At 46.5% G+C, this 15,005-nt stretch overlaps 1 protein-coding gene across 4 annotated transcripts in view; it reads right to left on the bottom strand.

Annotated features, from left to right (window-relative positions):
* Positions 1–15,005, bottom strand: part of LOC308576586 (alpha-2-macroglobulin-like protein 1) — an 88,324-nt gene that overhangs the window by 2,228 nt on the left and 71,091 nt on the right. For all 4 annotated transcript variants that reach the window (XM_081176084.1, XM_081176083.1, XM_081176085.1 and 1 more), the window contains 9 exons: positions 13,965–14,046; positions 12,966–13,122; positions 12,621–12,695; positions 10,857–11,019; positions 5,998–6,158; positions 5,316–5,531; positions 3,736–3,857; positions 2,014–2,104; positions 666–734 (listed from right to left, as the gene is read on the bottom strand). In XM_081176084.1, coding sequence (XP_081032210.1) covers positions 666–734; positions 2,014–2,104; positions 3,736–3,857; positions 5,316–5,531; positions 5,998–6,158; positions 10,857–11,019; positions 12,621–12,695; positions 12,966–13,122; positions 13,965–14,046 — 1,136 coding nt within the window. The remainder of the gene's footprint in view (positions 1–665; positions 735–2,013; positions 2,105–3,735; positions 3,858–5,315; positions 5,532–5,997; positions 6,159–10,856; positions 11,020–12,620; positions 12,696–12,965; positions 13,123–13,964; positions 14,047–15,005) is intronic.

The following is a 15,005-nucleotide window of genomic DNA, read 5'->3' as shown; positions in this document are numbered from 1 at the left end:
GGGGAAAGCTGCTCAAATCCACATCTCCACCCCCATCATTCAGCCCGGACACTGAGGTCCAGCTCTGAGGACCTTCTGGTGGTTCCCTCCCTGCGGAAAGTGAGGTTACAGGGAACCAGGGCTGCAGGGCCTTCTCAGTAGTGGCGCCCTACCTGTGGAACGCTCTCCCATCAGATGTCAAGGAAATCAACAACTACCTAACTTTTAGAAGACATCCGAAGGCAACCCTGTCTAGGGACGTTTTTAATATATGATGTTTTATCGTGTTTTAAATATTCTGTTGGGAGCCGCCCAGAGTGGCTGGGGAAACCCAGCCAGTTGGGCGGGATATCAATAAATTATTATTATTATTATTATTATTATTATTATTATTATTATTAGCAGAAGACAAGCAGAAAACTGCTCAGAACTGTACTTTCTAGGCACGGGGCAAGCAGAAGTGTGGATGAGCCCTCTGATAGGCAAGTTTTTGAGTTCCCCAGGACACTTCTTCTGGCTTAAGGAAAAAGAGGGAGTAAGGAAATGTCTCCCAGCTAGGGCGGGCTTTGCTTTGGTCCTTACTTCCATGCCCTCCTTGCCTGACTCAAAGGTAGAGCATTACCCCAGAACCCCTTCCACATATCCCTGATCTTTGTCAATCTGATAGAGATCTGAGTAGGCCTCACCTGATCCAGGTAGATGTGGATCTTGTCAGGCTCAAACTCCACCTTTTTGACGAGGGGCTTCATTAGGAGCTGTCAGTATATGGAAGAAATGGGCTCTGTGAATGAACAAATCAAGCCAGCAGCCCTAGGCCACCACTGGTGGGCTGCCATCCCATAAAACGTGGGCTTGTACAAAACAAGGACAATAGTTTTATAGATCCTCACAATTGTTGCACAGAAAATGACTAGAAGGTTCAGCACTCTGAGACACCTTACTGCGGAATATGATACATATACGATATACAAAAGAGAAAATAAGGATAAATATGAGTACACGGGACACTTTATAACATGCTTAATACAGGAACAGGGCACTGTTTGAAATGTGGAACTTCCCACACCTAGAAAAGTAGGGGCTCAGTGTCACTTTCAATTGCGGGGACACGTAGCAGCAGACTGTCACCAGACACCTTAATTCTGTCCACATCTTTGTCAGGATTGGCTACTTGGGGAGAGGAGTGGGCCACAGAACCTGTGGGAAATCTGGGCTTTGGGCATTTCTCTTGCCATCCCACCTTCAGAAGGACAAGGACAAACACTCGCCTTCTTGGGCCTGGGTTCAAGGCCAGTGCCCTTCCATTCATTTGCAACAAGAGTTGTAGGAAACAACCCAGCAAAGAAGTTTTGCACTGATCAGATAGGTGTTGTTGGTGGATAAATTCCATGTTGCATATTATGCAGTGCAGCAGCAGCAGCACATCCGGAAAGAACGTGATTTGTTAAGAGAGGATAGTAAAAATACATATACAATTTTACCTAAAACAGATGCACACAAAGACACACGTCAAGCAAGCAGCAAAAGCAGGGAATTGGTACAAACAGACTGCCCTCTACACATCCAGACAGTCTACTTCCTTGCCTGATTCCGAAAGAAGAACAGAGAAGAGAATGAAATATGTGGAAGGACCCGGGGAGAAGGATGTGCCTGAGAACTGGAGATCAGCTGGTTTAGGAGGAGGAGGCTGGGCAAGTGGGGATGGAGTCTGAGGATTAGACCCTGGGAGCTGGGCAAGGGAGGAGGGATGAAGAGAGATGGATGAATGGCTGAAGCAACCTGGAGCTTGTGTCTCTTCCTGAAAATGGACCCTCAGGAGCCAAGATCTCTCCTGAAATGCTCTGCTAACAGCTTAAGCTGTTTTTCGGACATCTTAATTTCATTCTTCAGTTCTTACTGTTGCTTGTGGATCTTAATTTTGCTTCTGCCTTATAGAAGCCGTTCTGAATGACTACACAGCAGTGTCGTGGGACGAAACAACTAAAACAAAAGGATTACTGAAAGATTGGGTGAAGCCAAGCCAAATGGTCTTACCTGCTTCGCAGACTTCTTCACAGGGATATACCCAGACAGCATATGCACCTCTACCAGGACCATGTTGGTTTCATTGCGCGCCCCTGTGTAGCTAACGGGGGAAAGGGAAAGAGTGGCAGCTGAAAAATCATCTGGGGAGATTTGGATCCAGTACAGTCATACCTTGGTTCTCAAACACCTTGGTACTTGTACGTTTTGGCTCCTGAAGTGTCCGGGTTTTTGAATGTTCCTTGGAAGCTGAACATGGCTTCTGTGGCTTCCAATTGAGTGAAGGAAGCTCCTGCAGCCAATCGGGAGCCGGGCCTTGGTTTTTGAATGGCTCCAGGAGTCAAACGGACTCCCAGAAGGAATTAGATTCGACAACCAAGGTACCACTGTAGTGAACTTCCTTCCCCACTGCCTCACAAGTGAGCAGCCTGGAGGATGGGTTTAATCAATGTCTCGCTCTAGGCAGGGCCACCCTGAGGTGATTGCTGATGAGACTCATTACCCAGCTTGCTGCTGAGACAGCCATCAGGGCAGAGCGCTCCTCTCAGCCTGGGTGGCTGTGACCAGCAAGCAGAGGCCCGTCACTCCAGAGCCTTCCCCTTGCTTCCATTCAGCCTGGGGCCTAAATTGAAAGAGCAGACCTCAGAAGATGCAGGGCCTCAGGCATACATGCTACCGCCTCCATTCCTGTTCTTCGCAAGTGTCCCCCCCCCCTTCCCTTCCAAATTCTCAGGCTCAGGGACTTAAAAGCAAAGAGCGAGAAGGCTTGCAAAAGCCTTTGCTAGTCTTTCCCTCCCTCCTTTCCCTTATAAGCCTCCATTCCATTGCAAGTACCGGTATAAGGGATTTTGACAAGTGGGCAGCCCTATTAGTTTAGACAGAGCTCGTGATTCTAAAAACCAGCTCCAGGGGAACTCCAGCATGGGATGAGCTGGGAGGCAGAATTTTTTATTTTATTATTATTATTATTTTGCAAATATGTTGTAAATAGGCAGAATATATTTTTGCATGCAACTACAGTGGTGCCTCGCAAGAAGAAATTAATTCGTTCCGCAATTCTCTTCGTCTTGTCTTGCGGGTTTTTCGTCTTGCGATGCACGGTTTCCCATAGGAATGCATTGAAAATCAATTAATGTGTTCCTAGGGAAACCACCTTCAGACCAGGTCCGGGGACAGTCTGTCCCCCGACCTCTTCTGAAGGCTGGGGGGGGGACAAGGGCTTTTCTTCCCACCCCCAGCATTTAAAAAAAACCCGGGACAGCGGAGGACTTCTCCGCTGTCCGGGGGATCTTAAAATGCTGGCGGGCGGCATTTTAAAATCGCCCGGGACAGCGGAGGACTTCTCCGCTGTCCGGGGCGATTTAAAAGCCCCTGGGAAGGCAGGCAGGGGGGACAAAGACTTTCGCCCCCTGCCCGCCTTCAGAAGGTGTTCCCACCCCACCACCAGCCTTCGGAGGAGGTCCGAGGACAGTGGGGAAGACGCGCTGCGCTTCCCCGTTGTCCCGGATATTTCCCTATGGGCTGTCGTCTTGCGAAGGAAGCCCATAGGGAAATTCATCTTGCGAAGCGCCTCCAAAACGGAAAACCCTTTCGTCTAGCAGGTTTTCCGTCTTGCAAGGCGTTCGTCTTGCGAGGTACCACTGTATTCACATGTTCCCAAAGCTTCACAAGCTGCTTCACCAGAGATGTGATTTTTGGAGCCCCTTCAGAAGCAGCTTAGCAGAAGTACAGTACCTGACTTGTACATGAACATCAAAATATTTCCTGGTAGTCTGGTTGCATTCCTCTGGTGATGTCTCTACACTCAGAGCAAAAGCTTCCGGCGGTGGAGGCTCTTTGTGGTATCGAAGAGTAGTCTACGTGGGGAAGAAAACTGCTGTATTCTGGGCTGACTTCTGGCATCTTCTGTGATGTGTATTATAATGCTTTCATCAATAAGGCCCACTATCTGAATGATAACCTTGCTCATTTGATTGCCCTTTTTACACATCACTGTCTTTTTATTTGTATATATTGCTTGTTTTATGTTGCCATGGCCGTTGGCTAATGCGAATAAAGTTTATCTTATCTTATCTTTCATCATGTGTGCTATACAGTGGTGCCTTGGTACTCAAACGCCTTGGTTCCCAAACGCCGAAAACCTGGAAGTAAGTGTTTTGATTTTCAAACGTTTTTTGGAAGCCGGACATCTGATGCGGCTGTCAGCTATTGTTTCTGGGGCGCCTGAACCAATCAGAAGCTGCGCCTTGGTTTTCAGACATTTCAGAAGTCAAAAAGACTTCTGGAATGGAATTAAGTTTGGCACCTTTGTTTTTGCTATTTGTTTTGCGTTTTTGCTTTTGAGGCTTTTTCGGTTAATTTGTTTTTGTGACTTTGTGGAACCCAGTTCAGCTACGGATTGATTGATTGTGTGACTGCGGAAATGGATACAAGCCCCCCACCCCACCCCATCCAAACAATGACTATCATCAGTGCATAATTGTAATTTTTATCATCTACAATACTGTCTTATTTCTTTTACAGTATAGTACACTGATTATTGCTTTCATTTTATGGATCAATGATCTCGTTAAATAGTAAAGCTCATGTTAAATTGCTGTTTTAGGGGTTGTTTTTAAAAGTCTGGAACTGATTAATCCATTTTGCATTACTTTCTATGGGAAAGCGCACCTTGGTTTTGGAACGCTTTGATTTTGGAACGGACTTACGGAATGGATTAAGTTTGAGAACCAAGGTACCACTGTAATATGTTTTTAAGACCTCTCTGTTGTTTGTTTGTTTGTTTGTTTGTTTGTTTGTTTGGGGCTATAACCCATATTTGGCTGACCAATAAAATCTGATAATGATTGTGATGATGATATACAATATGGGCCACTCAATGAGTGTTCCATCACATTGTTTTCACCAGGAACTCTGTTGGAACTCTGCCCTATCCTAGCTATTAACTGTTGGCCAACTTATACTCCAATTTATTTATCTAATTATTTCTGTTACTGACGTTATTAACATCCCATGGCAAGAACCACCATCTGCTGAATCTGTGCTAAGGAATTGCCTTTCCCTTCAAACTTGCAACAGTCAGTATGTTTCATTGGATGTTACCCAGCTATCCTGCTGTGGAGCATGATGAACACGAATGCTCTTTGCATTTTCTCAGGACTGCTCAGGATCTGAGACACGCCCCCCCCCCCCGCACCTCTCCTTCCTCTGTGACAATCTGAAAAGTGCCTCAGTCTGTTGCTTCTATCCTGCTCCCCGTGGATCAAAGGTGAGCCTTGTTTGTGCCTTTGTCCCCTGAGATTTCCATGGCTTACCTGCACATAGGCACAGCCGTTCCCTGACACCTCCAGCTTGTATTGACCAGGAATCTCTGCAAGAGGGGCCTGTTGCAACACCAGCCGGTTCTTCTTGCCCACGTGGAACTCGTGCTGGAAACCCCCACTGGATTTCACCAGCACCTTCACATCTTCTGCCTCACGATAGGTCAAGGCTGCATACTTGGCTAAAGCCTGCAGGGCAATCACTGTGTCCTGGGGAAAGCAAACAGTCGTCTTGGATGGTGGGGTGGAGATCCAGGAGACAAATTTTAACACTTACTGAGATCTTATAAACAATAACTCCTTTTGTCCCTCATCCTGCCACACCACTGCAGCCATTGAACATAGGAAACCTCAAACGATGATTTTCGAGTGCCCGATAATTTTCACTCCACTTAAACACCAGCCCTGTGCTAGAATGTGCATTTCAAGGTGAATAATACCCAGGGATAACTGCAAGCAATAGCAAGGGACAGTGGGCACTCCCCCTAAATACTCCCTCTAACTTTTTGGCAGAGTATATTCAGGTGGATTAAATCTTTCCTCCTTTAATCCTTCCCATCTCTTTGCTCCCCCCAAGCTAGTTTTTGTTCTGGAGTCATCCCTGCATTTGGCACACCTAAATACGGAAATTTGGTACCCTGCCACACCTCTTCCCTTGAGAAACAGCTGTCGCTACCTGTGAGGATGAAAGTCCTCCATAAAGATTCTGTAGGCTGGTGAGAGAAGGCACAATTTCAGAGGCATGGTTGAGGACATCTGTGGACACCTCAGGTGTGCTGAGGAGAGACAGCACATAGTAGACTGTTGTTTCTACATCTGACAAGGATACAATTCCATCTATAGAGGGGAAAGAAAAGAAGGTGGGCTCATTTCAACTCCTGTAATAATAACTCAGAGCAATAATTGGAGTGGGAACTGCTGATGCTACTAAGCCTTTATTTATTTATTTATTTATTTATTTATTTATTTATTTATTTAGCTAGCTAGCATTACTAGGCTGCCCCCTTGGATTCATTCATTCCAGGCACCAGGGATGGGAGCAGAGATTTAAAGTCTAATCATCCCAGCCACCAGCTCAGTAAATATTGAATCTTCTCCATATACACAGTACAGCAATTAGCATTGGGGGGGGGGGAGGCTCCTGTTGACCCCAATGGAGGCTTTTCCTGGCGCAAATTGTCGCAGCTGCATGCAGATGTGATTTTTACTGAGATGGCCGTGGAGAGAAGACTTATAGTTCCCCGTCCTTTTCAAAAAACTAAGCAGTGGGATTGCCGGGTTGTTGCGTCAAGTGTAGTTAGGCCCAGAGGTCATTCAGACTTGTTCTCTGCAGTGAGTCATGTTGGGCAGGGCACTACACCTTGAGTCTAGTCCCAAACCCCAGCAGAAAGATATCTTTGTAAGGAGGCTGGAAAGGGGTACTCCCCTGTGTGAGTTGAGGGCCCTGCTCCTGCCACTCACCATCTGGCCCAGGGCGGGGCCTGAAGCCTCACAAGGACGGTTGCTGTTACTGCTGCTGCTGTCCAGGAGGACTCGGAGGGGCGCAGAGTTCTTTTTAAAATGTTTTTAAATTTTTCTTTTTTTGTATGTGGGGGGGTGGGGGTGGGATGGATGTTTGGTTGGGCTTGGGAATTTGTTTGATTTTGATGTTTTGTAACTTTTACAGTTTTTTTGTTTGTATTGTTTTATTGGGTTTTTGTTTATTTTTAAGGTTTTATTTTGTTCTTAAGGGGAGGGGTCAGGGCTGCCGGGGAGTGGGTCCCAGCCAACAAAATGACTGGGGCATGTTCCACAGAGGGGGATGTGCTGGGACAACCGATCTCAGTGATCACAGGTAGGAGGAAGAGTTACGCTAAGACCAGACCATGTCATTACAGAGGAGGCAGGTTTAGTCGTTGTTTGAGGACTATCCCTGCCTCCGGGTCTGGTCCTAACCGGATGGATACTAGAATCAGCAAGGGATACCCACATGACTTGAAGGTGCTGCTGTGCAATGCCAGGTCAATGATTCATAAGACCACTGGTATCCATGACTTGATCATGGATGGAGGACTTGACCTGGCATGTGTAACAGAGACTTGGTTGGATGAAGCAGATGGGCCTGTCCTTGCCACTGCTTGTCCACCAGGTTTCTCTTACGCACAGCAACCCAGGCCTTGTGGGCAGGGAGGGGGGGTTGCAGTGATTTTTAGGAAGTCATTAGTTTGCACCAGGTGTCCTATTAGGAAGACCCAGTTCTCTGAGTGCATGTTCTGGAAGTTGGGCAATAGGGGCAGTACAGGATTCCTTTTGGTGTACCGACCTCCCCGCTGCACCAAGGATTCCTGCCTGAGCTGCTTCAGGTCATGGCAGATGTTCTCCTGGAGACACCTAGTTTGGTTGTCTTAGGGGATTTTAACATCCATGCCGACACGACCTTACAAGGGGCCGCTCAGGACTTCATGGAAAGCATGGCCTCCATGGGGCTGTCCCTGAATAAGTTTGGCCCAACCCATTGCCGCGGACATGCCTTAGACCTGGTGTTTACCTCTATGGATGTTGGTGATCTGATACTAAGTAAAAGCGAAGCGAAAGAAGTGCCATGGTCAGATCACTTCCTGGTGCGACTGAACTTCTCCGCGACCCATCCCCTCTGCAGGGAGGTGGGACCGATTTGGATGGTCCGCCCCCGCCACTTAATGGATCCAAATGGCTTCCAGAGAGTGGTAGGGGATGCTTTATCCCATGTTGATGGCCTTTCAGCTGATTCAGGGAAGTTTTTAATGTATGATATTTTAGTGTTTTTTTGGTTTTTGTGGAAGCCGCCCAGAGTGGCTGGGGAAGCCCAGCCAGATGGGCGGGGTACAAATAAATTATTATTATTATTATTATTATTATTATTATTATTATTATTATTATTCCCTGGTGGCCCATTGGAATGTGGAATTAACCAGGGCTATTGACTGTTTGGCTCCGAAGCGCCCTCTCTGATTGCATGGAGCCCGGACAGCCCCGTGGTTCTCCATGGATCTGAGGGCAATGAAACAATCGTTGAGACGGCTAGAGCGCCGGTGGTGGAAAACTCATTCTGAAGCTGACCGGACACGGGTTAGAGCTCGATGTCAAGCCTACCAAGTGGCGGTAGCGACAGCGAAGAAGACTTTCTTCACTGCCTCTATTGCATCTGCAGAAAACAGCAGCAGGAGACTTTTTCAGGTGGTTCGCAATTTAGCAGAACCACCTGCTCCATCGGGGCCCAGTATGGGCCACATGATCTCCTGCAATGATTTTGCAGTTTTTTGCAGATAAAGTCGCTCAGATTCGGAAAGAGGTAGACTCCACCGTGGGAACAGGGCAGGGGCGGGAGAGTGCTAGAGTCCTGTCTAGTCAAGTTGTGTGGGATCAATTCCAATCTGTTACCTCTGAGGATGTGGACAGGCTGCTTGGACGAGTGAAACCAACCACCTCTCTCCTTGATACTTGCCCATCCTGGCTTATAAAAGCTAGCTGGGAAGGGCTGGGCAATGGGCTTCGTGGGGTGGTGAATGCTTCCCTCCATGAGGGAGCCTTCCCAGACCCGCTGAAAGAGGCGGTTATTAAACCGCTTCTTAAAAAACCATCTTTAGATGCGGCCACGATGGCCAACTATCGCCCAGTCTCAAATCTTCCATTCTTGGGCAAGGTGATTGAGCGAGTGGTTGCTGAACAACTCCAGGCATGCCTGGAAGAAGCGGACCATTTGGATCCCTTCCAGTCGGGATTCAGGCCTCATCATGCGACTGAAAGGGCCTTGGTCGCACTGGTTGATGATCTCTGGCAGGCTAGGGACAAAGGTGAGAGCTGTTTCCTAGTTCTGCTGGATCTCTCAGCGGTGTTTGATACCATTGACCATAACATCCTTCTGGACTGTCTTGAGGGGCTGGGAGCTGGGGGCACTGTCATACAGTGGTTCCGCTCCTTCCTTCTGGGCCATGTTCAGAAAGTGGTGGTGGGGGATGAGTGTTCAGGCCCCTGGGCTCTCACTTGTGGGGTGCCTCAGGGTTCTGTCCTCTCCCCCATGCTTTTTAACATCTACATGCAGCCGCTGGGAGAGATCATCAGGGGTTTGGGCTGGGTGTTCATCAGTATGCGGATGATACCCAGCTCTACCTCTCTTTCAAATCAGAACCAGTGAAGGCGGTGAAGGTCCTGCGTGAGTGTCTGGAGGCGGTTGGAGGATGGATGGCGGCTAAGAGATTGAGGTTCTGACAAGACAGAAGTACTGTTTTGGGGGGACAGGAGGTGGGCAGGTGTGGAGGATTCCCTGGTCCTGAATGGGGTAACTGTGCCCCTGAAGGACCAGGTGCGCAGCCTGGGAGTCATTTTGGACTCACAGCTGTCCATGGAGGCACAGGTCAAATCTGTGTCCATGGCAGCTGTTTACCAGCTCCATCTGGTACGTAGGCTGAGACCCTACCTGCCTGCGGACTGCCTTGTAAGTGTGGTGCATGCTCTGGTTATCTCCGGCTTGGAACTACTGCAACGTGCTCTATGTGGGGCTACCTTTGAAGGTGACCCGGAAACTACAACTAATCCAGAATGCGGCAGCTAGACTGGTGACTGGGAGCAGCCGAGACCACATAACACCGGTCTTGAAAGACCTGCATTGGCTCCCAGTACGTTTCCGAGCACAATTCAAAGTGTTGGTGCTGGCCTTTAAAGCCCTAAACAGCCTCGATCCAGTATATCTGAAGGAGCGTCTCCATCCCCATCGTTCTACCCGGACACTGAGGTCCAGCACCGAGGGCCTTCTGGCAATTCCCTCACTGCGAGAAGCCAAGTTACAGGGAACCAGGCAGAGGGCCTTCTCGGTAGTGGCGCCCTCCCTGTGGAACGCGCTCCCACCAGATGTCAAAGAGAACAACAACTACCAGACTTTTAGAAGACATCTGAAGGCAGCCCTGTTTAGGGAGGCTTTTAATGTTTGATGTATTACAGTATATTTACATTTTTTTTGGAAGCCACCCAGAGTGGTTGGGGAAGCCCAGCCACATGGGCGGGGTATAAATAATAAATTATTATTATTATTATTATTATTATTATTATTATTATTATTATTATTATTATGGCTTATATCGCTATCTGTAAAATGGGAATAATAGTGGCAGGTCTCAGAAGACTGCCCTTACAGATAAACAAGACGAAGAGTTGGAAACATATGAAAGCACTCTGAAATGCTTCTATCATCACAGTAATTGTGGATAATTCATTCTGGGTCACCAAAGGACTACCTGAATTGACACGTTTGTTTAGAAATAATAGAAACTACTGGGGATCTCAGAATTTACCCCAATAGCCTAAACAGAAAAAGTTGCTACTCCAGATGTGGCAAAACAGCCGTCTCTGGAACAAGGGCTGTGTACACACGCCTGTCTTCTCTGCATACACTGCACTCCCCCTGCTAGTTTCCCACCAAGATCAAATCCTGTCCATGGTGAGAAAGAGCACAACCTTGTTGCATTTTAGGTCAGTTAATGGGCACACAGCCTTCCTTTGCTTTGAATGAACCCCTCCTACCTGTTTTGTCAGCCCCTTCACGCAAGTCTGTCAGGAGGTTCTGCCGTATCTCTGTGTCCCCAGACAATGTGAAGACGTAAGCCATCAAGGCCTTGCGGTAGGCATCGTCCACAGAACTCAAGTTCCTCTTCAGGCAGCCCAAGGCATCATCTACCATTGTACGCTTTAACACAATTTTAAAAAGACTCTGTTAGGTTGCTGAGTGGGAGAACTGCACTTCTCTTAGGAGGTCCTGGGGGTCTTCTCACCAAAGCATAGTTCCCCGGGAATCCACAGGGGAGGCCATGAGAGCTATAGTGGAAAGATATACAGTGGTACCTCGGGTTACGTATGCTTCAGGTTACATATGCTTCAGGGTACAGACTCAGCTAACCCAGAAATAGTACCTCAGGTTAAGAACTTTGCTTCAAGATGAGAACAGAAATTGTGCTCCGACGGCGCGGTGGCAGCAGGAGGCCCCATTAGCTAAAGTGGTGCTTCAGGTTAAGAACAGTTTCAGGTTAAGAATGGACCTCCGGAACGAATTAAGTACTTAACCCGAGGTACCACTGTACAGTGGAACCTCGGTTTTCAAACGTAATCCATTCCGGAAGACCGTTCGACTTCTGAAACGTTCAAAAACTGAGGCGCAAAGGGCAGTCTGCCAATTCAATAGAGAAAATTGTGGGGAAACAACAGATACACACAGTGGAAGCCATTCAACCTCTGAGGCACGTTCGAAAATGGAAGCATTTACTTCTGGGTTTTCAGCGTTCGAAAACCGAAACGTATGGCAACGGAGAAGTCCAAAAACTGAGGTACCGCTGTATAATTATCAGGTCAGACATCTCCCTGGTGTTTCTTAGATGGACAGAAGGTGGAGATCATGTACTCCTGCCCTCTTTTGCAGAGACTTCCAGGCTACAAGGAATTCCCTTCCAGCATCTGGACACAAGCTGAACATAAGCACATACCAATGACTCAGCAAAGAGTAGCATTTTATGACACATCGGTTGCAGATGTGGTAATTTTGTGCCCATTATCTACCAGTACCACCATCCTACAAACTGGGGTCAGAGACGTTTCCCCCCCCCCAACTTGAGGGCTGCATTCCCTCACGGACAACCTGCCAGTAGTGTTCAGTGACCTGACATCCTTCCGCAGGGCCTGCAAGACAGAGCTGTTCCACCAGGCCTTTTGTCAGGGCGCAGCCTGACCCCCTCCTCCGGCAATCTGCACAAAACTTTGCTTGATGGTTGCCATTAATTTGATTTTAATTTGATTTAATTAATTTTATAATGAATGTTTTAGAATGTTGATCTATTCAATTGTTGTTAGCCGCCCTGAGCCCGGCTTCGGCTGGGGAGGGCGGGATATAAATAAAATTTATTATTATTATTATTATTATTCAGGGCCAGAGGCAAAAACTGGACAGAGCAATGGAGGGAGCTTGTATGGTAGGCTACATTTGAGGCATGCAAAGCCAGGTTTCTACAGAAGCATCAAGAGGCATCATGACTACAGTTTGAGGCATGTCTCTTCATCCAGACAAGCTGAAGGCACACCAGACAGGGTGGGTGGCCAGTTACTAGAACCTGTGTTGAAAATCTTTGCCAGTAAAGTGGTTTCCCAGATGCTTCATGGAGTAGCGATATGGGGCATGGACCCAAATGCTAACAGAAATAGTGCAAATACTGAGCTGATAGTTCAGCCCTGAGCTTTGAGTTGTACAAGGGCTGATGGGGAGGTCACAAACATTTGTGGAAATCCTAAGGAAGGACTTACATTCTCCTTCATGTTGAGCTCCAGCAGTGAGGCAGCAACGTAAGCTGTTAGTGAAATCTCATCATCCACACCACCCTAAGGATGTCAGGGGAAACACAAGAGAAAAGTCAAGGCGCTTCCAGACTCCCACTGTTTTGAGTGGGATTCCATGACATACCAGAAAAATGGAAGTTGTGCGATTGAATTAGTTTCGAGACAGCAAAGCTGCTCCCCACCTCTCCCCAAACTGGACCTTTCGTGATCAGGAAAGTAACAGGAAAATACATTGGGAAGTGTGGGATAGTAATTGCTTGATCTCATGTTGTATAACCTCCCTGCAAGCAAATGAATGCTCAGTGAAGGTACCTTTATGGCATTGTTGAAGACTCTTCCCACACTTTCAAAGCAGCCACTGGGAAGTTGGTGCTGCCCCAACCAACGCACAGCATCCTGAATGTGCTTCTCATCAACATAGACATAAGTCTTGGCATGGCCAAAACCCTTAACCACAGCAGCCGTCAGCCTGTAGGATTGAAGCAAGAATAAATTTTAAAATGAGGGGCAACTCAGCTTCTGAACTACAAGGGATCATGCCCCACTATTTTTCATCTCAGCTTTTCTCCTGCAGCACTCAACAGAAAACAACAAAAGTGACAGAAGCCGTAAGGAGAAAGCTACTAACTGATGTTGCATGGGGACTTCCTTCCATCATGGCACTGACTTAAATTAAATAGGTAAATCAATGTGGGGAAAGCAAAATGTCACTTAGAGAAGGATCTGAAATAGTTTCCTTGAAGCTTTAAATTGTTTTATTTTTGATTGTTTTGTTTCATGTGTTAATGTATTGTAAAGCGCTTGGAGATTTTTTCCTTTAAAATATAAAGTGGTATAGAAATGGAATAATAATAATAATATAAAATAAAAATATAAAAATAATAATAATAATAATAATAATAATAATAATAATAATAATAATAATAGAAGAAGAAGAAGAAGAAGAAGAAGAAACATGTTGATCATAAGGTTAGGCAATGCTGCGCAATAAAATGCTACACTAAACCTCAATTTTAATTCCCATTCCACCTGATTCCAGAAGTAGTAGTAGTTTGATTTTGCCTCTTAGGGGACACCCAAGACCACCACCCACCCACCCACAAATTGATGGTAGGCTTCTGCCTCTTTAACAAGCAACATCACCATGAGGCCAAAAAAAGGTGCTAACTGGGAACAAGGGCTGGCAGATTGCGGGCTGCAGGGCTGCCTATATCACCTCCTTCTCCAATTGCTCATGACAGCAAATTGCTCAGCCTGAATGGCCACCCTGACAGCTTGGGCTGGCTGGTTCTAGCTCTGCTGCTAACTCACCAGGTATTCCCCTCAGCATCATGCATCCCAAAGGCACTGTAAGAGCCGTTATTGCGCTTGTAGAGCAGCTGGCGTTGATACCCTGGCAGAAGAGAAGAACAAAGTAGCACTGGCAATGCTAGGAGGGACCCTGATTTTACCCGCTTATATATCTAAGGGATTTACAGTTTTTTAAAAACCACCTAAGTGGCCGACGAAGTTAAAACAAAACAACAATCAGCACAGAAAACAATGTAGGACTGCAGCAGTGGGAAGATGATTATAAACCAGTTACATAGGCAGCTCAGCATCTTAAAAGGCCTGGGAAAACAAAATAGAAAGAAGTGTTCTTCCGGTGCCGAAAAGACATCATGCGCCGCACAGGCAAGGTTTTGTTAGGGCAAACCTTGTATTAAGTGTCTATGAGACATTTGCAGTGAAAGATTTGGCTGGTTATATTTGGCTGTTTATACTACATAGGGCTCATAAAGAGAAAACAGCTCCAGGCTGTAATGGAGGCTGTGGGGAGAGAGAGACCTCTGATTTTAGGTCTGTTTAGAGTTATTTTAATTTAGTAGGAAGATAATCCCGTGCTGGACATGCACATGATGCTATTCAACTACTTAGAGGTATCATTATTTGTTTCCTGCTCATAAAACTATAAATCATTTCCCCCTTTCCCCCTTTCCTTGTTTTTCTTTTTTCTGTATCACTTTATCTCTTTATAATTGAAATTCCTTCAATAAAATATTAATACCCAAAAAGTGGACCAAGGGATAAAGTGGTTGTGGGCTGGGGAAATTATAGGACTACATCAGTATCTATCAAATGGTGAAAAGAACCACAAAAAGCACAATGGATTGGGATTGCAAATTCGCCATGAAATCTCCACTCCCAGCAAACACTTTTTGATCTATGAAGAAGAATCATGAATACATCCTACAGATAAAATGGAAATTCCTTTCTCCAAGGCTTCCAACGTCTTCTCAAGAGCACCTTCCATTTGCATGAACAAATTCACAACAGTCTCCTCAACTTCCCTTCTCATTCGGCCAGTGATCT

This window comes from Podarcis bocagei (assembly GCF_964188305.1).
Source record: "Podarcis bocagei genome assembly, chromosome: 17".
Taxonomy (NCBI): Eukaryota; Metazoa; Chordata; class Lepidosauria; order Squamata; family Lacertidae; genus Podarcis; species Podarcis bocagei.
The sequence above is the reverse complement of the archived record's forward strand: the minus strand, read 5'-3'. Positions and strand labels throughout refer to the sequence as shown.